The 23,250-nt window shown below is 34.8% G+C and overlaps 1 protein-coding gene across 1 annotated transcript; it reads left to right on the plus strand.

Annotated features, from left to right (window-relative positions):
- Positions 1-571: 571 nt before the first annotated feature.
- On the plus strand, positions 572-21,100 carry LOC111054365. Its single transcript, XM_039442109.1, has 5 exons — positions 572-612; positions 1,223-1,312; positions 18,975-19,064; positions 19,675-19,764; positions 21,055-21,100. The coding sequence occupies exons 1-5, from the start codon at positions 572-574 to the stop codon at positions 21,098-21,100; spliced, it is 357 nt and encodes a 118-aa protein (XP_039298043.1).
- The last annotated feature ends 2,150 nt before the right edge of the window (positions 21,101-23,250 follow it).

The raw sequence follows: 23,250 nt of genomic DNA on the forward strand, positions 1-23,250 counted from the left end.
TCAACATCACTTAACTCACATGTTTTTCGATGAGTCTAAAAATGAGAATTGTTGGAGTAATATTGTAACTGGATTTTTTGTTGAAGCTGTGGATACTTCAGATGAATCTAATGTTTCATTATCGTTTTGTTACATGTGTTACATGTTGTTAGAGATTTCAAAAATCACAAATTTCGAGCATGATTGTATTGAATTCTGTAATCAGACTTATAAGCTGCATTAGGCTTATTGATATATATTTTTGTTAGTGTAAGTATCTATTGATAAAAATCTGCAAACGGACGCCGTGCATATCATTGAATGGACATCAGCGGAGTGCTTCTGAATGACTGGCGATTGGCATTTGTTGGGTGGGGGTCTGGTGCACAGTGATTACATTCTGATCCTGCCCCCCAATAAAGGCTGATTGCAATTTCATCTTTTGTTATCGTCAGGACCAGGCTTCACACCTGCCAGTTTGTATGAACATGTTGAAAGCAATAAGACCTATGCTAAATTAAGTAAATTTCAATTCATTTTCAGGAATCTTGTGTCATGAAAGTTTCTGGAACAATTGGATCCGAGGCTAGCCATGGGTTCCAGCAACCGGCAAACGGTGTGTCTTGTCATAAGGTAAGTAAATATTATTAATATTATATTCAAGATTATTTGTGTCATATCTGGTCTTGAGATCCCTCTTCTGCGCCCACTGGCAAACTAGTTGGTTATGTTCTGCATAATTATCCTAGCATTGTACATGCTAGGATAATTATGCAGAACATAAACAGCCACCTTAAATCAATGCACAGGGATCAACAAGTAAGTAGTTGAAAAACTACTGTGAAAGTGAATCATGAAGTCTAGTTATAGAAATTAGGTTTCATTGTAAATTGAAAAAGTTTTGGGCAATAGCCTGTTTTTCCTTCTCCGATCATTGTATTGTTTGTGCTAACCTTATAAATAAATAAATAAATAAAATAATGTTTTAACCGTCACACTTTCTAAGAGCGTACATACTTGAGCGTCACAAACACGCGCATTTCACTTTTCATAAACATATTCAATAAGAATCAGCTGATGAAAAGTGGAATGCGCTATTTCGTGGCGCATAAGTCTGTACGCACAGACTTACCGAAGCCAGACTTTGTACAGACTTGGTTCAAGCCAGTCTGTATGCACCTTCTTATATACATGTTGAAAGCAATCAGACCTATGCTAGAAGTAAATTTAAATTCATTTCCAGGAATCTTGTGTCATGGAGGTTTTTGGAACAATTGGATCCGAGGCTAGTCATGGGTTCCAGCAACCGGCAAACGGTGTGTCTTGTCATAAAGTAAGTAGATATTATTAATATTATATTCAATATTATTTGTGTCATATCTGGTCTTGAGATCCCTCTTCTGCGCCCACTGGCAAACTAGTTGTTTATGTTCTGCATAATTATCCTAGCATGTTCAATGACCACCTTATTGGGCCATATGAATAAAGTTGAGCATTTGCTTGAACTTCTAAAATATGAAGCATATGCTCCATGTTCTATGAATAAACGTGAGCAAAATCTTTTGCTCATGCTCATCAAGAGAATAGTTTGAGCATTTGCTCAAAAGTTAAAGCATATGCTCAAAATTGCATGAATAAACTAGAGCAACTTTTGAAACTAATTCTTCAAAAAAGGTGAGTCTGGTCTGGAGCAGCTTTTCATCTCTTCTTGCTCATAGTAAAATAGCTCAACTAATTCGTGTGAGTAAGGGGAAACTATACCAGAAACGATCACAACCAATAGTTGAGAACTATAAAACTCTTTCTAGATTCAACCACGATACAAAAGAGTAAATACAAAAGATACCTATCCAATATAAAGATAGCCATTACAGAATATGAAATAGGCATTCAAGAAGATGAGAGTGTATACGATTATAAGAAGGCTATTGAGATTATAATATTATGCTGAAGATTATTATAGAGATGACATTTATTCTGCTATTATTTCAAAATTCAGAACTCAACTCACCTAAAACTCAATTCATGAATGAAGAACAGAGCAGACGACCAAACACAAGCGGTGTCCCCTACTTGCATATTTAGCGCTTACGTGAGCTATAAAAACAAAGTAAGGCCACAAAGGCGAAATCAGCTGATGAAAAATCTTTGAAATACGTGAGCATTTGCTCCAGAGTTGAGGAGCATAAGGTAAGAGTATAAGGTAAAGCTTATTCATATAAAAATGAGCAAATGCTTATGCTTCTACCTAATGCTCATGAGCAAAACCTTATACTCCATGCTCATGCTCATGAGCATATGTTCTGGTTTTATTCACATGTCTCACTGTAGTGTCACAAAGTGAATTTTGTGACGAAAGGAGAATCGTTATTTGGTATGAAATTCGGATAATTTTCTTTATTCTAGAGGAGGAATAGGGCCGACAGTTGAATTTATTTTATTAGGCTTGGAGTCGAGCGTACACATTATCATCATTCTCAGCAACCCGGCGGATCATCATCATCGTATTCATTTTTCCATTGACGTCATACTTTAAACCAGAAATATGTAGTTCTTGTTCACGAGTTTGAGCATCCGTTTATCTAACATTGCAGTCAACAGCAGCCACATCACTACAACGATAAACAGCTACCGGGTTGAGACGAAATCATGCTTCATGTAATTTCTGAATGCAATGATTGTTTACCTGCTTAATCTCTTATAGCAATTAGCAATATTGTCATCATTAATCCACCCTTAGCATCAGCATTAGTTGAGTCATTCCTTGTCACATAGCAGTGGCGTGATGTTTTTCAGTTTCCTATTGGAGCTCTATCTTCTCCCTTGCCTCCCGTTTCTCTGTGACTCTACTCTGTTAGGAGCAGACCCGGGGTCGAGTGAGTTGTTCAGTGAACAAACGGCGTTCTCTTCTCGGTCAATAGTGGATTGCTATAGGGATATTTTTCTATTCTGTATTTTATTGAGTAGAATATTGTGAGTCAAGTTTCCGACAACCCGAAGGTAGATTTTCCTGGGGGATTTTCTTTCCATGTAGTTATTTTTACCGACTTGTATCACTTGGGGTGTACGAGTTATCCTATGATTTAGAAACCTGTAGGGATTTTAAGTTTGCCGTGTCAAAGAGTTAAGTGGAACTTTAAATGGACTCTCTTCGCTTCAAAGAGATCAAGGCAACCTTCTATGCACTATTCGTGACTGACCACCACCCATATCAGACTGAAGCTAGTCCACATTGTAACAATTCTTCGCAATTATTAGATAACCTTGGGGGTGGAATAGGCGTATCTCATAGTAGAATATTGATGAATTATTGACCTATAGCTTATTGTAGAATATTGACAATGAATTCAGTGAATTGTATTTTCAATTTGATGATCTTCAACTGTATGCTTATTAATACAGTAATGTATGAAGAACCTCAACTTTGTGAAAGAAATTAAGAAGAAACTTTAAACAATAAGTACGAATATATTTGATAATTTGCCTCATTTAGTTTGATAACCTAGTTATTTTTGTACTTTTGCAATTTCATGTCATTTCAATATCTTTATAAAATATTTTTTGTTTATATAGTGATTTTTGTACTTCTGTTGAAAACAAATTATAGACATGAATGAGATTTATTAACTTCAAGACTGAGAATGTTGAGAATGGTTTACTTTCCTTGCCCTATTACCATAGGTAAGGAAAGTATTGCTTTCCGAAAAAAATTAAGGTATCCCAATTTCTAAATTTCTATACGTTTCAAGGTCCCCTGAGTCCAAAGAAGTGGTTTTTGGGTATTGGTCTGTATGTGTGTGTGTGTGTGTGTATGAGTGTATGTGTGTCTGTGAATACGATATCTCTTCTCCCAATTAACGGAATGACTTGAAATTTGGAACTTAAGGTCCTTACAATATAAGGATCCGACTCGAACAATTTCGATCAAATGCAATTCAAGATGGCGGCTTGAATGGAGAAAATGTTGTCAAAAACAGGGGTTTTCGCGATTTTCCCGAAAACGGCTCCAACGATTTTGATTAAATTTATAACTAGAATAGTCATTGATGAGCTCTATCAACCGTCACCAGTCCCATATCTGTAAAAATTTGAGGAGCTCCGCCCCATGTATGCAAAGTTTGATTTTAGATTCCCAATTATTAGGCTTCAGATACAATTTAAACAAAAAATCTTGAGTGGAAAAGATTCAGCATGAAAATCTCTACAAGTAATGTTCAGCAACATTTCCACCTAAAATTGAAAATAAGCTCGAATTTCTAGAAAATTTGTTTATCCAATCGCAAACTGTTGGCAACTGTTGATTCTATTAAATGATTCACTATGAAGAGATAGCAGACCTCGTTTGTTACCTTGTAACCAGATGGCTCAAATCTTTGAATAGTAGACTTGAGATGCGCGGTAGCACTAGCGTCCGGTAGTCAATTTTCATAACGGCAAGGAAAGTTGTGTGAGTGCGCCACACCAGATTTTTTAGTAAGTTCCCAACTGAAGGAAGTAATTTACGAGTTGAACGAACTCGCCTGTCTATTTGCATAGTGACATTACAATGCTGTGCAAATAGAATACAAGTGGCTAATGATATTTTGCACATTAACAAATGACAAAATGAATGCAGTGATCAGACTATTTTCGTTTTGTGAATGTGAACTCAATTCTGTCATGAGAAAGGATATCTATCGCGACGTTATGACACATTTTTCCCTTTCAGGAACAAAGAATCTCATTTGTTGAAAGTGGACTGAAAATGTTAAAAAATTTTTTACTCGAGAACTCTTTTTTTATTCTAACTATTGTAGTAGACCGATTAGGTGAAGTGAATATACAGAATGTCTGATAAGTCACTCCCTATATTTATACAGCCATTATTTCTTTATTTATGAACCAATTTTGTTAGAAAGTCCGATTTCACTAGACATCAAACCTGCGTCGCATGTAATCTGAAATCACATTTGTTAGATAGAGCACTCCATGAGGTTGTGTTTAACACCAATTTTCATTTGATACAGTTTAAAAAGGCCCCCTCTGTTGACTGTTGAAGAATGAGCTGAAATGTTCATGTTTGCAGCTTTCTATGTGGTCTGAGGATCTGTGGTGTGAGTACAAAGCTGGTGGAGGGCTGAACGAGGTGTAGAATATTAGAAATAAATAAGTCTCAAAGATTAATACTCAACGTGTGTAATCTCTATTAAAACATGTAGGATCGAGTGAATTCCAATCAACAAACTATTAAATATTATAACTGATTTATGTCATCTGTTTTGCATAACATCTGGTTTCTGGTATACTACATCTTCCCCCTTTCTTCTTAAGTTCAATCTGCATATCGCAGTTGATCTGCGTGGCATCTTCTCATCGTTTCCTCAACATTCACTACAAATACAAATACAAATACAAATTGTTTTTATTCTGATTCAAAAATCAAATACATACAAAATTTCAAATACATCAAACATCAAAAATGGAAATAAAATACAAAGTGCACTGAAGAAATTGTATAAAATATAATTTATGTAATAAGGCTTTCTACGTGTATGATGTATTATGAAAAAAAAAACAAAGCTTTTTTGAAACAGAATATTTCTAGCTTGCTGTAAGCATAAAATGCTTAACGCGTGCAAGCAGGAGTGCTTATACTATAATTGAATAAAATCAGAAAGAAGAAAAAAAAAATTTTTTGGGCAAGAAAAAAATGAAAACACACACTCACACATTCACTCACCTCTCATACATTTCCAGTTTGGGCTTAATTACTTTTTGATATGATTTTCAACAACTATAATAATTATTATGTCGAAAACTAAGAAAGAAAAAAAAACATGTGTTCTAAACAATCAGGCAAGATATTTCTAAGCCATTTAAGAATGTAATATTTGAACATTTTCCTATTATCAATTCTCTTTGCCTCAAAAGGTAAATTATTGAAAAATTTCGGACCTAGAAATACAAACGATTTCTGGAAACAAGTGGTATATGACCTGGGAAGCCTTAGCAGATCAGAAGTGACTCTCCTAGTTTGATAATTTGTTCTCTCCCTGAAAAGTGCCTGACCACTGTTTCCAGACATTACAAAGAATAGGTATAAAACTTTGAAAACATATATGTATCTTAGAGGCAAGCATTTTATATCTTGAAAAAGGGGAAAGGCATGTTCATATCTTCCTGATTTTTTAACAGCTCTGACAATAGATTTTTGTAAGGTTATAAGTGGTCTCAAGTGGGTAATGTAAGTAGAGCCCCAACAACTTATTCCATAATTCAGTTTAGAGTCAACAAGAGCAAAGTATAACTGTCTAAGAATGGTGGTTGGAAGAATCTTATTTAGAAAATAGAATTTTCTCAGGATATGTATAAGATAATTTTTAACATAACGTATGTGTAGAGACCAGGTAAGCTTCTCATCTACTGTAACACCTAAATATTTGATGGAGTCAATTTGCGTGACAACTTGACAGTTACAATTATTCCACAAACAATCAACGTGGAACTTCAAACCAGATGGTAAATTCCAGCTTGACGACAGTGTGAACAGAATATACTTGGTCTTTGACAGGTTAAGAGACAGATTATTGTGTTTGAACCACAACAACAACCTATCAACATCAGTCTGCATCACACTCTCCAAGTCCAAACCATCCAACCCACAATATGCAAAAGCAGTGTCATCTGCGAATGACACTGGCACACCATTGTAGTTACATGAGAAAAGGTCATTTATGAATACAAGAAATAGGATTGGCCCAAGGACCGATCCTTGTGGTACACCACAATCTACTACCTGGACCTCACTCTTCACACCTCCTATGACAACATATTGCACCCTTTCTTTCAAATAGGATGAAAACCACATATGTGCAACACCTCTGATACCAGCATTATATAGTTTGTCCAGCAGAATTGTGTGGCTTACTGTGTCGAATGCCTTTTTTATATCCAGGAATAATCCTGCAACACAGTTCGCTGGTCTGGAGTTAATGCCAGAATATATAGCTGTCATGAAAGTATGAAGAGCCATCTCCATATTCATCAACTCACGAAAACCAAATTGGTTTTTATAAAAAAAGTTACATGAGTTGAGAAAATCAAGAATCCTTTTTCTCATTACCTTTTCTAACAGCTTAGAAAAAATTGAAAGTAAGGATATAGGTCGATATCCTTAGGTATGAGTATGGTCCATTTACTTTAACGATTTTTCCTTTTTTGTAGCCTTTGCCTGATCTGTCTAGTACCCATACGCCATCGCCCTCTCCGAACACCTTTGCGTTGACTCTCGGCTTGCTGTTCCCTTGTCTAACTAACTCTTCGTCTACTCTGTCGTTAACATCTGGTAGTAATAGATCTATTTTGCAGCGTAACTCGCGACCGAACATCATAAAAGCAGGTGTTTTTCCCGTTGCTCTCTTTGGGGATGTTCTATGAGCGAATAAAAATTTATTTAGTTTTTCTTGTAAGGTGCCAGTACTTCCTTTTGAAATTCCCATACGTTCTTTGAACGTTCATACACAACGCTCCGCCAATCCATTGCTTTTTGGGTGATATGGGGTGATACGTGCATGTTTTATGTTCAGTTCTTTGCAGAAATTTTGGAATTCATACGAAGTCAGTTGAGGACCATTGTCACTTACAATTATTCTTGGGTAGCCAAATTTAGAAAATAGATCTTGTAATATATTGATCGTGGATTTTGTTGTGGTTGTTGACATGGGTATTACTTCGAGCCATTTCGATCTAGCATCTACAACGACTAACCACATTTTCCCTAAAAATGGACCTACGAAATCTATGTGGATTCTAGACCACACTTCTGTTGGAAGAGTCCATGAGAAAAGTGGCATCTCAACATCTCTGTTTCTGTTTTCTTGACATGTGGTGCAGTGTTTTACATGTTCCTCTAAATCTTTGTCCAGTCCAGGCCACCATACTTGGAATCGTGCTTTTCCTTTCATTGCTACAATTCCTGGATGACCTTCATGAAGAATTTGTAGTACTTTTGTTCTTAATCTTGTGGGTATGACTAAACGACCCAACCAGAGGAGTATGCCATTTTCAAATGATAGTTCTTCTCGTTTATTGTAATATGGTAGTAGTTCTTTGTTTACATTTGTATCTGTTGTCCAACCACTTCGGAGATAGTTTGTAACTTTTGCAAGTGTTGTGTCATGTTTTGTTGTTTCTTGTAAGCTCTTTGTTGATAATGGTATATCTTGAAATTGAAGGTGGAAAAGATGTGATCTATTGTTTTCCCCAAATCTTTCGTTTTTTGACTTCAATACATTTTCCAAAGGAAACCTTGATAGCATATCCGCCGTTGCATTATCTGCACCTCTGTGATAATTTATTGAGTAGTCGTATGAGCTCAAAATTGAAGACCATCTAGCAATATGGTTGGAAACAACTTTTGGAATAGAGTCATTTTCACCGAAAACTTTCACTAAAGCTTTATGATCAGTACGAATCTCAAAGTGTCTGCCATAGAGGAACTGTTCAAAACGTGTTACTCCGGAAATTAAACCTAATGCTTCTTTTTCAATCACACTGTACCGTTTTTCAGCTTTGTCAAGTTGACTTAATGCGAACAAAATTGGCCTTTCAGTACCATCAGTATATCTGTGAAAAAGAGCTGCACCTAATCCGACTTCACTTGCATCTGTGGCAAGAATTAGAGGAAGTGATTCATCATAATGAGCTAAAGTATCTGATGTTGTTAATAAATGTCTCAATTTTGTAGCGATTTGTTCATGTTTTTTATCCCAGTGCCAATTTGCTCCTTTTTGAAGTAATTTGTGTAACGGAACGCACAGTGATTGTAAATGTGGAACAAATTTACTGTAGTAGTTGATTGATCCCAAGAAGGATCTTAGTTCTTTGACATTTTTCGGTGATGGCATATCTTCTGCGGCTTTGATGTGTTCAGTTGTGGGGTGTATACCTGTTTGATCTATTCTGTGTCCCAAATAGTTAACTGATTCCTCAAACCATTTACATTTTGTGGTTTGTACTCGAAGTCCATTGTTTTCAAAACGTTTTAACACTTCCCTGACTCTGTTAATGTGTTCTTCTCTTGTGGGAGCTGTTATTATTACATCGTCTAAAAGACATGCCACGCCTTCCAAGCCAGCCAAGATTTGATCCATTTTACACTGAAAAGCTGCTGTTGCTATTTTTATCCCAAAAGGAAGGCGTGAATATCTGAAAAATCCTTTATGAGTAGAAATAGTGAGATACTTTTGTACAGAAGTATCAACTTCCATTTGTAGATATGCATCCTTCAAATCAATAATTGTGAATTCTTTCCCTCCTGTAAGTTTTGAAGTGATTTCTTCAAACCTAGGTAGGGGATAGTTGTCTGGACTTATAAACTTGTTTATGGTGGTTTTAAAATCAGCACATATCCGGACTGCTCCTGTAGGTTTCACCACAATAACTATTGGTGAGGACCATGTGATAGGTTCTTCACTTGTGTTTACAGGTGATAGTACATTACTGTCTACTAAACGTTGTAGTTCCATTTCTACTGCTTTTCTTAAGGAAAATGGAACTGGACGTGGTTTTGCAACTATTGGTATGGCATTTTTTGACATGTGGAAAAATACCTTGCAGTTCTTTATTGTTCCCAGATTTGGATTGAAAACATCAGAAAAATCTGTGATTATTTTATTTACCAAAACTGAGTTCTTTTTTGTGGAGAGCTTATCGTTTTTTTTACTGAGCATATTTCAGCACCGGGAGGTAAGGGTAGATTGAATTTGAGGACCCAATTAAGTCCAAACAAAGGTATGTCATCTTTCTTTATAACAATTACTGGTAATTTCCTGGAGTCACCAAAAGCATTGACATTTATATGTGTTTCTCCAAGTGTTTCAATGTCAATCCCTGTGTATGCCGTGAGGTTTCTTGTTGGTTTTAAAATGGGACTTCCAATTTTTTTTCCATAATTTCTCGTTAATAACGCTGTAAGCGGCACCTGGATCATACAGCATTTTCACTGTGTTGTTGTTGAGTTTAACGTTCACCATTACTTTACAGCCTTTTTCCAGAGTTCTTATATGTTCAATATTGGAAAGTGACAGGTTGTCATCTTCTATTGATAAATTTTCGCGGACCTGGTTTATCTGTTTGTCTTCTACAATTGTAGCGTTCCCTACTTTTAGACATGCTCTAGCAAAATGGTTCTTGCCTCCACAAGCTTTACAAAATTTGTTATTTGCAGTGCACATGACACCATCAGAATGTCACCGGTTTCCACAACGGAGACAATGTGTATTTTTGTTCAATTTTAGAGTCGATTTCTTTTCATATTTTTCGTTGTACTTTTGAGGGTTAGATTCCATTGCCTGATGTTTATCAGAAATTTTCACTCTATTCAAATTTGTAGAACTGTTTTTAATTTCTTGCTGTTGAAGGTTAACGGTTTCTAGCAATTTTGCTGATTCTACTATTTTTGTAAAAGTTGTTTGTGTTGATGCATGCATTCTCAATAACTCAAGTTGCCAACTATCGTTGTTGATGCCTAATATGAACTGATCTCTTAAACGTTCATCCAGGTTATCACCAAAATTACAATTTCCTGCGAGAAACCTTAAATCTAGTTCAAATTGAGTTATGGTCTCACCTTCATTCCGGAATCGTCGAGAAAAACAAACTCTCTGGGATAGAGGTGCTTGTGGTTTCGTGTAGTATTTGTTTAAGACTTCTATTGCATCATTAAATCCAATGTTGTTTATGGGGGTCGGATGCATAGAATCGAAAACTATCTTGAATGGTTGCGGTCCCAGATTCTCAAGTAGTAAGTCTCGTTTTTTTTCTTCGTTTTTGATGTTTCCATTTCGTAGGAAAATCTTGAACCTTTCGTGCCAATATATCCAATCTTTGGTTGTTCCGTCGAATGGTTGACATTTGCTGTGATTTTTATTTACCGACTGCGCCATGTAGAATATTAGAAATAAATGAGTCTCAAAATTTAATACTCAACGTGTGTAATCTCTATTAAAACATGTAGGATCGAGTGAATTCCAATCAACAAACTATTAAATATTATAACTGATTTATGTCATCTGTTTTGCATAACATCTGGTTTCTGGTATACTACACGAGGGATCCATGCAAAACTGGATGCAAAAACTGTTGAAAATTCCCATTCCTAATTACTAACAACAGGGAGTGTCGCAGATGCAAGTCGATCAGGAAGTCCATCAACATCAAAGACAGCAGAGAATGTTGACAGAGTTCTTGAAATGTTCATGAGGAGGCCTAAGAAATCACTGTGATGAGGATCTTGTGGAAGTGGTCTTCCACGTTACTCTGTTGCAACGATTCTTAAGAAAGATCTCAATGTTTTTGCATCCAGTATTGCATGGATCCTTCGTTCAGCCCTCTATCATCTTTGTACTCGCACCACAGATCCTTCAGACCACATAACGATTTCTGCTCGTTCTTGCACAGTCAAGAGAGGGGTCATTTTTAAACTGAAACAAATGAAAATTGTTGTTAAACACAACCTCAAGGAGTGCTCTATCTAACAAATGTAGTTCTAATAGATTAGTTTATAATTAAAGTAATTATAGCTGTTTGAAAATAGGGAGTGGCTTATCAGACACTCTGTAGATTGTTCAGTCAGTCAAAATGAAAATATATTACATTGAAATTCAATTCCTTAAATGGCATTCGAATATATCATGATTATATTGATTTGAATATCGTTACATTGAAATAGATCGCATAATATAGTAATTCTTAATTCAACTTTACAACAAATAACATGAAGTCTTGGTTCTCAACGAATTTCAGATCCATTAAACACAAAATTTCAATCAAAGTAGGAATGACATCATTGCTCTGTCGTCTCTTACTCATTGGGTCTCGTGAAATAAGAATGGAGCAATTGAAAGTACTCTACTGTTCTGTACAAATAGTATCTATTTGATTAAAAATTTTCTCATTCATCTAAGTTTTCAGAGTGTAGCCTACATTGTATTTTGGAAAGTGAAAGTGACATAACCTACATTTCGATTCTGAAAGTATATAGTATAAATTGGAAATGGGACAGTTTTGGGCCTGAGCCTGTTGTGCCTTTCCCCATGTTGAATATTTGTACACAGTGTGATTAATAAATAAACAAACTGTAGGCTACTGTACCAAGGTACGGCCTGTACAAATTCAAATTCAAATTCAAATTCAAATTGGTTTATTCATAAAATAATACATATTCACAAAATATAGAAGTGTTATAAATTACATGAATAAATTCTCCCTGCCTGGATGATTTGTCCGTGTGCAGGGAGGAGTCGCAAATTATCAGACAGAGGGCAAACACTAGCAATAATAAAAAATGTGCGATTTCAGTAATTCTATTTAGCATTGGTTACTACCACTCCTCTGCATCCTAACTCTCCCTCACCCGTAAACGATGGTGGAGTAGTAGTCTTACAATCAGACTATAGAATTTTCATCTTAAATCAGCCGTCAAGTGGATTATCAATTGCATGCAATTTTTATGCACTATTAAATGCACCATTATCTGCATGCAATGAAGCATGCAATTAATAACTAAAAATTGCATAGTTGCCTGTAAAGTTGGTATACAGGCAAAAGTTTTACGTGACAACGACTTTGAGTGGTAAAATAATTTTAATGTGAATATTCATTACTATAGTAGGAAGAAGGATGAAATAATAGTAACAATTTAAAACATTTATTTATACAAAGAATTATATTTAAAACATTGATTTATACAAAGAATCTCGCACTGAATTTCATATTAACAAAATTTTATTTTTACCTTCACACATCCTCAACAAAATCACTCTGTCTCTCTCGCTCTTAGGCGGGCTAACTGTGCTCGATTCAATTTTTTACATAACAATTCGCGCTCAGTTTTTCAAGTTAAACAAATTATTATTGGCTGAGAAACGATTTATACTACTTTTGTAATTGAAAACTACCACAACATTGTGATTACTACAACATAACCTATTCACTTATACCTATTATACTTACACTTATACCTATTCACTTATACTTATTCACATAACCTATTCACTAAGTATAAGTAGTGGCGCAGTCGCAGGAGATTGCTCCGTTTCACTCTCTCTCCAGGTGAATGTCTTCGGGCTGCTGTTGCGTTGCTCGCCACTGCTCCTATTCGTGCTCTTTCCAGACGACCGTGAACCGAAACGAAAGCTTTCACTCGCTCTCATTGTGAGCGCATAACATGGGAACGTAACACAGTTTCTTGAAGTGTCACCCGGCAAACCAATTTATAAGACGTTGTCACGTCAATAAATTACAAACTATGAATAATAAATAAATTTGAAAGCATAATAAGAGAGTTTATTTTAATAATAAATTTTAAAACTTAAGATAAAAAAAATGGCAATAAATAAATAAAATAAAAGTGTCAGCTCGACGGCGGTTAAAGGGCTGAGTTGGGAGTAATATAGCTTTATTAGCGTGGTACTGTGTGTATTATTTGAATGGTATTTTGTGTTCAGAACTAGAAATATTCATCTATATGGAGAATGTAGAAGAGCCTCCGCAGCATCTGAACCAATACAGTACAATCTGTACTGTACCAAGAGTTTGAAAACCTTTCAAGATGAGTGAGACTTATCAGGTCCTTTGCATAATTGAGGAGGTTGGATAGTTGATTCAATAATTTATATAGAATAGTTGCTCAAGATTTGTTTATTTGATTTATGAAATTTATTAGAGTTTTCTTTATTCGGAATTTGAAGATTTGATAAAGTTATTGAAATTGAAACTCTTAATATCAATTGTCTTCTGAGGTACTGAGAGTTTATTAATTGAATAGCTGCATACGAAAATGCAATATACTCTGAATTCTGAAAAGTTATAGACTATATTGTAACTGAAGAATGAATTATTGCTTTGGCTCGAAGTATTGCATGACTTCTTGCTGCTTAGGGTATTTCAAATTTAGCAACTGGATCTCTTGAGACTTATTAAGTTCATTGGGACATTCAGATAGTAGAAATAATCCCTAAAGATTGACTACTGGTATGTTATTTCAGTTTTGTAGATTATCAACATCACTTAACTATCATGTTTTTTGATAAGTTTAAAAATGGGAATCGTAGGAGTAATATTGTATATTACGAAACAAGAAACTGTGATAGCCGGCCTTGTTACATTCTCATTGGGGACTCATGGATTTGCACATACATTACAAATAACACACTATTTCAGCTACTGTATAATCTTAAAGCCTGTTCACACCAAAGCTCTGCGCTCTGCAGTACCAGATATCTATGGGCACAGATTCTCACTTTTTATAGCAAATCCGAGCCAAATTATTTATTTCAAGACGTTAAACCCAAAGCTGAAGTCATAATTTTATTCTTTTTCTATTCTAACCGATCGAGCTTATTGATGAGTGGATCTTCATCAAAAACGTCCACTAGGATGCTTGGAGAATGTAGCTAGATACATCCATCTGCGAGCAGATCCTTCTTGTAACGTCTGCAGGCAGATGGATGGATGTTGGTGTGGATTGCCTCATTATTTAAGTGAGAACTTCAGAAAGTCCATCCACTGACTCTGTAGAGTTGCAGAGTTTTGGTGTAATCCAGTAGGGTATCCATTAATGATGTAAGTCTCTAGTAAAGAACCAGTTATAATAGTTAATGATGGTTTATCTAAGTGTAAGACAATCCATGTATATGTTTGTATATTATACAATATCACCCAGGGTATATGAAATTATCCATAAAGATTGATTACTGGTATGCTGATTCAGTTTTGTAGAGTAGATTATCAACATCACTTAACTCACATGTTTTTCGATGATTCTAAAAATGAGAATTGTAGGAGCTATATTGTAACTGGATATTTTGTCGAAGCTGTGGATACTTCAGATGAATTTGATGTTTCATTATCGTTTTGTTACATGTGTTACATGTTGTTAGAGATTTCAAAAATCACAAATTTCGAACATGATTGTATTGAGTTCTTGAATCAGACTTATAATCTGTATTGGGCTTATTGATATATATTTTTGTTAGTGTAAGTATTTATTGATAAAAGACTGCAAACGGAAGCCGTGCATATCATTGAATGGACATCAGCGGAGTGCTTCTGAATGACTGGTGATTGGCATTTGTTGGGTGGGGGTCTGGTGCACAGTGATTACATTTTGTGACTAGATCCTTACCCAAACAAAGGCTGATTGCAACTTCAACTTTTGTGATCGTCAGGACCAGGCTTCAACTTGATTGGTAATCTACCCTACTCGATAATAGGACAACTACAAAATAATAAAATAATACTTCGACACCAATGTTGCAAATTGTGTTTTTGTAATTAACACTTTATTCATTAAAAGTTTACATTTACGAACTAGAAAAAAATAAAATAAAACATCATCCTTTAACGTATCTCATAAAACTCTTCATAAAACTCGAACTAGTTATTTACTTGTAGAACGTTCGTTGCTAAAACAGTCACCTTGGCAACCGTGTACACATGATTAGTATCTATGTAGGGCTTGCCTACATCAATATTGTAACTGAAGAATAAATTATCGCTTTGCTGGAAGTATTGCATGACTTCTTGCAGCTTAGGGTCATTTCAATTATCGCAACTGGATCTCTTGAGACTTATTAAGTTCATTGGGACATTGAGATAGTAGAAATAATCCCTAAAGATTGATTAATGGTATGCTATTCCAGTTTTGTAGACTATCAACATGAGTTAACTATCATGTTTTTTGATAAGTTTAGAAATGAATTGCCTCATTATTTAAGTGAGAACTGATCTTCTTCTGAAAGTCCATCCACTGACTCTGTAGAGTTGCAGAGTTTTGGTGTAATCCAGTAGGGTATCCATTAATGATATAAGTCTCTAGTATAAACCAGGTTTAATAGTTAATGATTGTTTATCTAAGTATAAGACAATCCATGTATATGTTTGTATACTATACAATATCACTTAGAGCATATAGAAATAATCCCTAAAGATTGATTACTTGATTTTCCACTTGACTACATGTTTTTTGATAACTTTAAAATAGAGAATTGTAAGAATGATATTGTAACTGGATATTTTTTCGAAGCTGTGGACACTTCTGTACAAATAGTATTTGTTTCAAAATGTTCTCGTTTATCTGAGTTTTGTAGAGTGGACATTGTATTTTGAAAAGTAAAAGTGACATAACCTACATTTTGTTTTGTACAGTATAAGATAAATTGGAAATGGGACAGTTTTGGGCCTGAGCCTGTTGTGCCTTTCCTCATGTTAAGTATTTGTACACAATGTGATTTATAAATAAACAAACTGTAGGCGACTGTACCAAAGTCTGTACGGCCTGTACAATCTGTACTGTACCTAGAGTTTGAAAACCTTTCAAGATGAGTGAGACTTATTAGGTCCTCTGCATAATTGAGATAGTTGGATAGTTGATTCAATAATTTGAATAGAAATAGTTGCCCAAGATTTGTATATTTGGTTTATGAAATTAATTATAGATTTCATTTTTCGGAATTTGAAGATTTCATGAAGTTATTGAAACTGAAACTGGTAATATCAATTGTCTTCTGAGGTACTGAGAGTTTATTCATTGAAATATTTAGCTGCATACGAAATTGCAATATTCTCTGAATTCTGAAAAGTTGTGGACTATATTGTAACTGAAGAATGAATTATTGCTTCGGCTCGAAATATTGCATGACTTCTTCCAGCTTAGGAACATTTCAATTATTACAACTGGATCTCTTGAGACTTATTAAGTTCATTGGACATTCAGATAGTAGAAATAATCCATAAAGATTGATTATTGGGATGCTATTTCAGTTTTGTAGATTATCAACATCACTCAACTATCATATTTTTTATGAGTTTAAAAATGAGAATTGTAGGAGTAATATTGTATATTACGCAACAACAGTCTTCGATAGCCGGCCCATCCATCAACAGACTCTGTGAGAGATGCTGAGCTTTGTTGTAATGCAGTAGGGTATCCATTAATGGTATAAGTCTCCAGTATAATCCAGGTATAATAGTTGATAATTGTTTATCAAAGTGTAAGACAATTCAAGTATATGTTTCTATATTATACAATATCACTTAGGGTATACAGAAATAATCAGTTTTGTAGATTATCAACTAATATTTTTGTTGATGAGTTTGAAAATGAGAATTGTAGGAGTAATATTGTAACTGAATATTTTGTTGAAGCTGTGGATACTTCAGATGAACTTACTTCACTCAACAACAGTCGAGTGAATCAAGATTTGTTTATTTGATGTATGAAATTTATTAGAGTTTTCTTTATTCGGAATTTGAAGATTTGAAAAAGTTGAAAGTGAAACTCTTAATATCAATTGTCTTCTGAGGTACTGAGAGTTTATTAATTGAATAGCTGCATACGAAAATGCAATATTCTCTGAATTCTGAAAATTTATAGACTATATTGTAACTGAAGAATAAATTATTGCTTTGGCTCGGAGTATTGCATGACCTCTTGCTGCTTAGGTTCATTTCAAATATTGCAACTGGATCTCTTGAGAACTATTAAGTTCATTGGGACATTCAGATAGTAGAAATAATCCCTAAAGATTGATTACTGTTATGCTATTTAAGTTTTGTAGATTATCAACATCACTTAACTATCATGTTTATTGATGAATTCAAAAATTGGAAACGTAGGAGTAATATTGTATATTAAGCAACAACAGTCTGTGATAGACGGCCTTGTAACATTCTCATTGGGGCACGTAAGTTTAATCAGTGACCCATGAGAGTGTGACATGGTCGTATTTCACGCATCTCACTTCCAACGACTCAACACAATGAGGCAGCTTTGAAATGGGACTCATGGATTTGCACATCTATTACAAATAATACCCTATTTCAGCTACCGTATAATCTTGAAGCTTGTTCACACCAAAGCCCTGCGCTCTGCAGTCCCAGATATCTATGGGCAGACATATATCTGTACGTCCACAGATTTTCATTTTTCTTTTTTACAAACGCGAGCCAAATTTTTTATTTCAATATGCTGAACACGAAGCTGAAGTGATAATAATTCTTTTTTCATACAATCATATCGAGCTTATTGATGAGAGGATCTTCATCAAAAACGTCCACTAGGATGCTTGAAGAATGTAACTCCATACATCCATCTCCGAGCAGAGCCTTCTTGTAACGTCTGTAGGAAGATGGATGGATGTTGGTGTGAATTGCCTCATTATTTAAGTGAGAACCGATCTTATATTGATAATCCATCCACAGACTCTGTAGAGTTGCAGAGTTTTGGTGTAATCCAGTAGGGTATCATTTAATGGTGTAAGGCTGTAGTATAATCCACGTATAATGGTTAATCTAAGTGTAAGACTATCCATGTATATGTTTGTATAATATACAATATCACTTAGGGTATATAGAACTATCCATCCATAAAGATTGATTACTGGTATGCTGATTCAGTTTTGTAGATTATCAACATCACCTAACTCACATGTTTTTCGATGAGCCTAAAAATGAGATTTGTTGGAGTAATATTGTAACTGGATATTTTGTTGAAGCTGTGGATACTTCAGATGAATTTAATGTTTCATTATCGTTTTGTTACATGTGTTACATGTTGTTAGAGATTTCAAAAATCACAAATTTTGAGCATGATTGTATTGAATTCTGTAATCAGACTTATAAGCTGCATTAGGCTTATTGATATATATTTTTGTTAGTGTAAGTATTTATTGATAAAAGACTGCAAACGAACGCCGTGCATATCATGGAATGGACGGACATCAGCGGTGTGCTTCTGAATGATTGGTGATTGGCATTTGTTGGGTGGGGGTCTGGTGCACAGTGATTACATTCTGTTACTAGATCCTGCCCCCCAATAAAGGCTGATTGCAACTTCATCTTTTGTTATCGTCAGGACCAGGCTTCACACCTGCCAGTTTGTATGAACCTTTTCATGTACATGTTGAAAGCAATAAGACCTATGCTAAATTAAGTAAATTTCAATTCATTTTCAGGAATCTTGTGTCATGGAAGTTTCTGGAACAATTGGATCCGAGGCTAGCCATGGGTTCCAGCAACCGGCAAACGGTGTGTCTTGTCATAAAGTAAGTAAATATTATTAATATTATATTCAAGATTATTTGTGTCATATCTGGTCTTGAGATCCCTCCTCTGAGCCCACTGGCAAACTAGTTGGTTATGTTCTGCATAATTATCCTAGCATTGTACATGCTAGGATAATTATGCAGAACATAAACAGCCACCTTAAATCAATGCACAGGGATCAACAAGTAAGTAGTTGAAAAACTACTGTGAAAGTGAATCATGAAGTCTAGTTATAGAAATTAGGTTTCATTGTAAATTGAAAAAGTTTTGGGCAATAGCCTGTTTTTCCTTCTCCGATCATTGTATTGTTTGTGCTAACCTTATAAATAAATAAATAAATAAAATAATGTTTTAACCGTCACACTTTCTAAGAGCGTACATACTTGAGCGTCACAAACACGCGCATTTCACTTTTCATAAACATATTCAATAAGAATCAGCTGATGAAAAGTGGAATGCGCTATTTCGTGGCGCATAAGTCTGTACGCACAGACTTACCGAAGCCAGACTTTGTACAGACTTGGTTCAAGCCAGTCTGTATGCACCTTCTTATATACATGTTGAAAGCAATCAGACCTATGCTAGAAGTAAATTTAAATTCATTTCCAGGAATCTTGTGTCATGGAAGTTTTTGGAACAATTGGATCCGAGGCTAGTCATGGGTTCCAGCAACCGGCAAACGGTGTGTCTTGTCATAAAGTAAGTAGATATTATTAATATTATATTCAATATTATTTGTGTCATATCTGGTCTTGAGATCCCTCTTCTGCGCCCACTGGCAAACTAGTTGTTTATGTTCTGCATAATTATCCTAGCATGTTCAATGACCACCTTATTGGGCCATATGAATAAAGTTGAGCATTTGCTTAAACTTCTAAAATATGAAGCATATGCTCCATGTTCTATGAATAAACGTGAGCAAAATCTTTTGCTCATGCTCATCAAGAAAATAGTTTGAGCATTTGCTCAAAAGTTAAAGCATATGCTCAAAATTGCATGAATAAACTAGAGCAACTTTTGAAACTAATTCTTCAAAAAAGGTGAGTCTGGTCTGGAGCAGCTTTTCATCTCTTCTTGCTCATAGTAAAATTGCTCAACTAATTCGTGTGAGTAAGGGGAAACTATACCAGAAACGTTCACAACCAATAGTTGAGAACTAAAAAACTCTTTCTAGATTCAACCACGATACAAAAGAGTAAATACAAAAGATACCTATCCAATATAAAGATAGCCATTACAGAATATGAAATAGGCATTCAAGAAGATGAGAGTGTATACGATTATAAGAAGGCTATTGAGATTATAATATTATGCTGAAGATTATTATAGAGATGACATTTATTCTGCTATTATTTCAAAATTCAGAACTCAACTCACCTAAAACTCAATTCATGAATGAAGAACAGAGCAGACGACCAAACACAAGCGGTGTCCCCTACTTGCATATTTAGCGCTTACGTGAGCTATAAAAACAAAGTAAGGCCACAAAGGCGAAATCAGCTGATGAAAAATCTTTGAAATACGTGAGCATTTGCTCCAGAGTTGAGGAGCATAAGGTAAGAGTATAAGGTAAAGCTTATTCATATAAAAATGAGCAAATGCTTATGCTTCTACCTAATGCTCATGAGCAAAACCTTATACTCCATGCTCATGCTCATGAGCATATGCTCGGGTTTTATGCCATATATCACTCACATGTAGCATGTGACCATATGTCTCACTGTAGTGTCACAAAGTGAATTTTGTGACGAAAGGAAAATCGTTATTTTGTATGAAATTCGGATAATTTTCTTTATTTTAGAGGAGGAATAGGGCCGACAGTTGAATTTATTTTATTAGGCTTGGAGTCGAGCGTACACATTATCATCATTCTCAGCAACCCGGCGGATCATCATCATCATATTCATTTTTCCATTGACATCATACTTTAAACCAGAAATATGTAGTTCTTGTTCACGAGTTTGAGCATCCGTTTATCTAACATTGCAGTCAACAGCAGCCACATCACTACAACGATAAACAGCTACCGGGTTGAGACGAAATCATGCTTCATGTAATTTCTGAATGCAATGATTGTTTACCTGCTTAATCTCTTATAGCAATTAGCAATATTGTCATCATTAATCCACCCTTAGCATCAGCATTAGTTGAGTCATTCCTTGTCACATAGCAGTGGCGTGATGTTTTTCAGTTTCCTATTGGAGCTCTATCTTCTCCCTTGCCTCCCGTTTCTCTGTGACCCTACTCTGCTAGGAGCAGACCCGGGGTCGAGTGAGTTGTTCAGTGAACAAACGGCGTTCTCTTCTCGGTCAATAGTGGATTGCTATAGGGATATTTTTCTATTCTGTATTTTATTGAGGAGAATATTGTGAGTCAAGTTTCCGACAACCCGAAGGTAGATTTTCCTGGGGGATTTTCTTTCCATGTAGTTATTTTTACCGACTTGTATCACTTGGGGTGTACGAGTTATCCTATGATTTAGAAACCTGTAGGGATCTTAAGTTTGCCGTGTCAAAGAGTTAAGTGGAAATTTAACTGGACTCTCTTCGCTTCAAAGAGATCAAGGCAACCTTCTATGCACTATTCGTGACTGACCACCACCCATATCAGACTGAAGCTAGTCCACATTGTAACAATACTTCGCAATTATTAGATAACCTTGGGGTGGAATAGGCGTATCTCATAGTAGAATATTGATGAATTATTGACCTATAGCTTATTGTAGAATATTGACAATGAATTCAGTGAATTGTATTTTCAATTTGATGATCTTCAACTTGGAATGGCTCGTTTAAAAGATCATTTGCCCCATTCTCCCAAAGACAAGACATCGGTTTTTGTTCAATTTGAAATCAGAGTTATTGGAATAAGCACACATTCTTTAAATTGAAAAATAACAAGATTTATTGAAGTTCGTTCAGTATTCATGTGAAAATTTAAGAATACAAAAGGATAATTGACACTCACCTCTATTTAGTAACATACTTACAATACATTGCATATTATGCGAGTTCTTATTGATCAATTGGTAAAATAGCCATATGTCTTCCATTTTTCATTTCAATTCTGAGCTCAATTCTGATAGCAATGGCCAAAAACTTGAAAATCCTCACCCAAAAAAGTATTTAGCTCGCAACAATCAACCATTTTTTTCAAGAAGAACTAGCTTCCTCCAAAAAAAATCAATTCATCCTAGATTTCATTGCCAACCTAACAAACTTTACTAGTGGATTTACTTATCAATGCAATAACCTTTCTACATTGTTTCAAAAACTTGTATAATTCAATATTAAATTTATTTATGTTTATTTTGAAGTGATTTTTATTTACTTTAACCTGTTTCAATTTAGATTTAATTTATGATATTTGGTAACTCAAACAGCTGTTTGTATGAAGGTATTATCGATAATCGATAATGCCCAATTATAGTTCGATAGTCGATACTATCAGATAAACATCGATAATTGATTCAAACATATTAAAGATCGACTTTTTAGTTAGCGCCAAATTCAACTAATAATTCTGATTATTACAAATGCCCCCTCTTCGAACTAGAAATTTCATATTTGGGTTTTGCAAATCATTAAAAAAATTTTTATCAATATACTATGGAAAATTTTTAAATTGTTTGACTTCTTGTATTAATTTTATTATTTATAATTGTAAATTCTAGTTTATTTCCATTTGCAAAATATCAAATTTGAAATTTCGTCATATCAAAATATCAAAATCAAATAATCATAGAAATATGTTAATATGATGACTCCAAAATAAAGTTATACAATTGTGAAAAAAATTTAAAATTGTAAAAACATCGAAATAAATTTTATATTGTTGATTGGATTTGAAGTTCTTGAAGAATACTGATAATTTAGTTAATCAGCATAGAAAAATGTATTCATGCTTGTAGATTCTTGTTGTCATCATCATAACAGGCTGTAGAACTCTTTTTTACATCTCCAGATGTTATATCAGCTTGGCAGTTTATCCAATAAAGTCGTGAATAAGTGTTGACAATGAAATAGGTTTGCACTTGCACCACAAGATTTGTAGAATGTTCAATCTAACTGGTTGAGCTATTTTATTTTTCGAAAATGGTTCATTTCGTCGTTTCACAAATTTATATCAAAGTTCAGGAACAACAAAAAACTGACTATTTGCAAAGTTCGAAGTTGTTGCAATTGT

This window comes from Nilaparvata lugens, chromosome X, assembly GCF_014356525.2.
Source record: "Nilaparvata lugens isolate BPH chromosome X, ASM1435652v1, whole genome shotgun sequence".
Taxonomy (NCBI): Eukaryota; Metazoa; Arthropoda; class Insecta; order Hemiptera; family Delphacidae; genus Nilaparvata; species Nilaparvata lugens.

What these genes read in the sequence shown, in the direction of transcription:
- LOC111054365 (XM_039442109.1), top strand. Translation starts at nt 572, where the DNA reads ATGGGTTCCAGCAACCGGCAAACGGTGTGTCTTGTCATAAG. An exon ending in ACGGTGTGTCTTGTCATAAG is followed by an intron (nt 613 to 1,222) that starts GTAAGTAAATAT and finishes ATTCATTTCCAG; the next exon opens with GAATCTTGTGTCATGGAGGT. An exon ending in ACGGTGTGTCTTGTCATAAA is followed by an intron (nt 19,765 to 21,054) that starts GTAAGTAGATAT and finishes CTAACATTGCAG; the next exon opens with TCAACAGCAGCCACATCACT.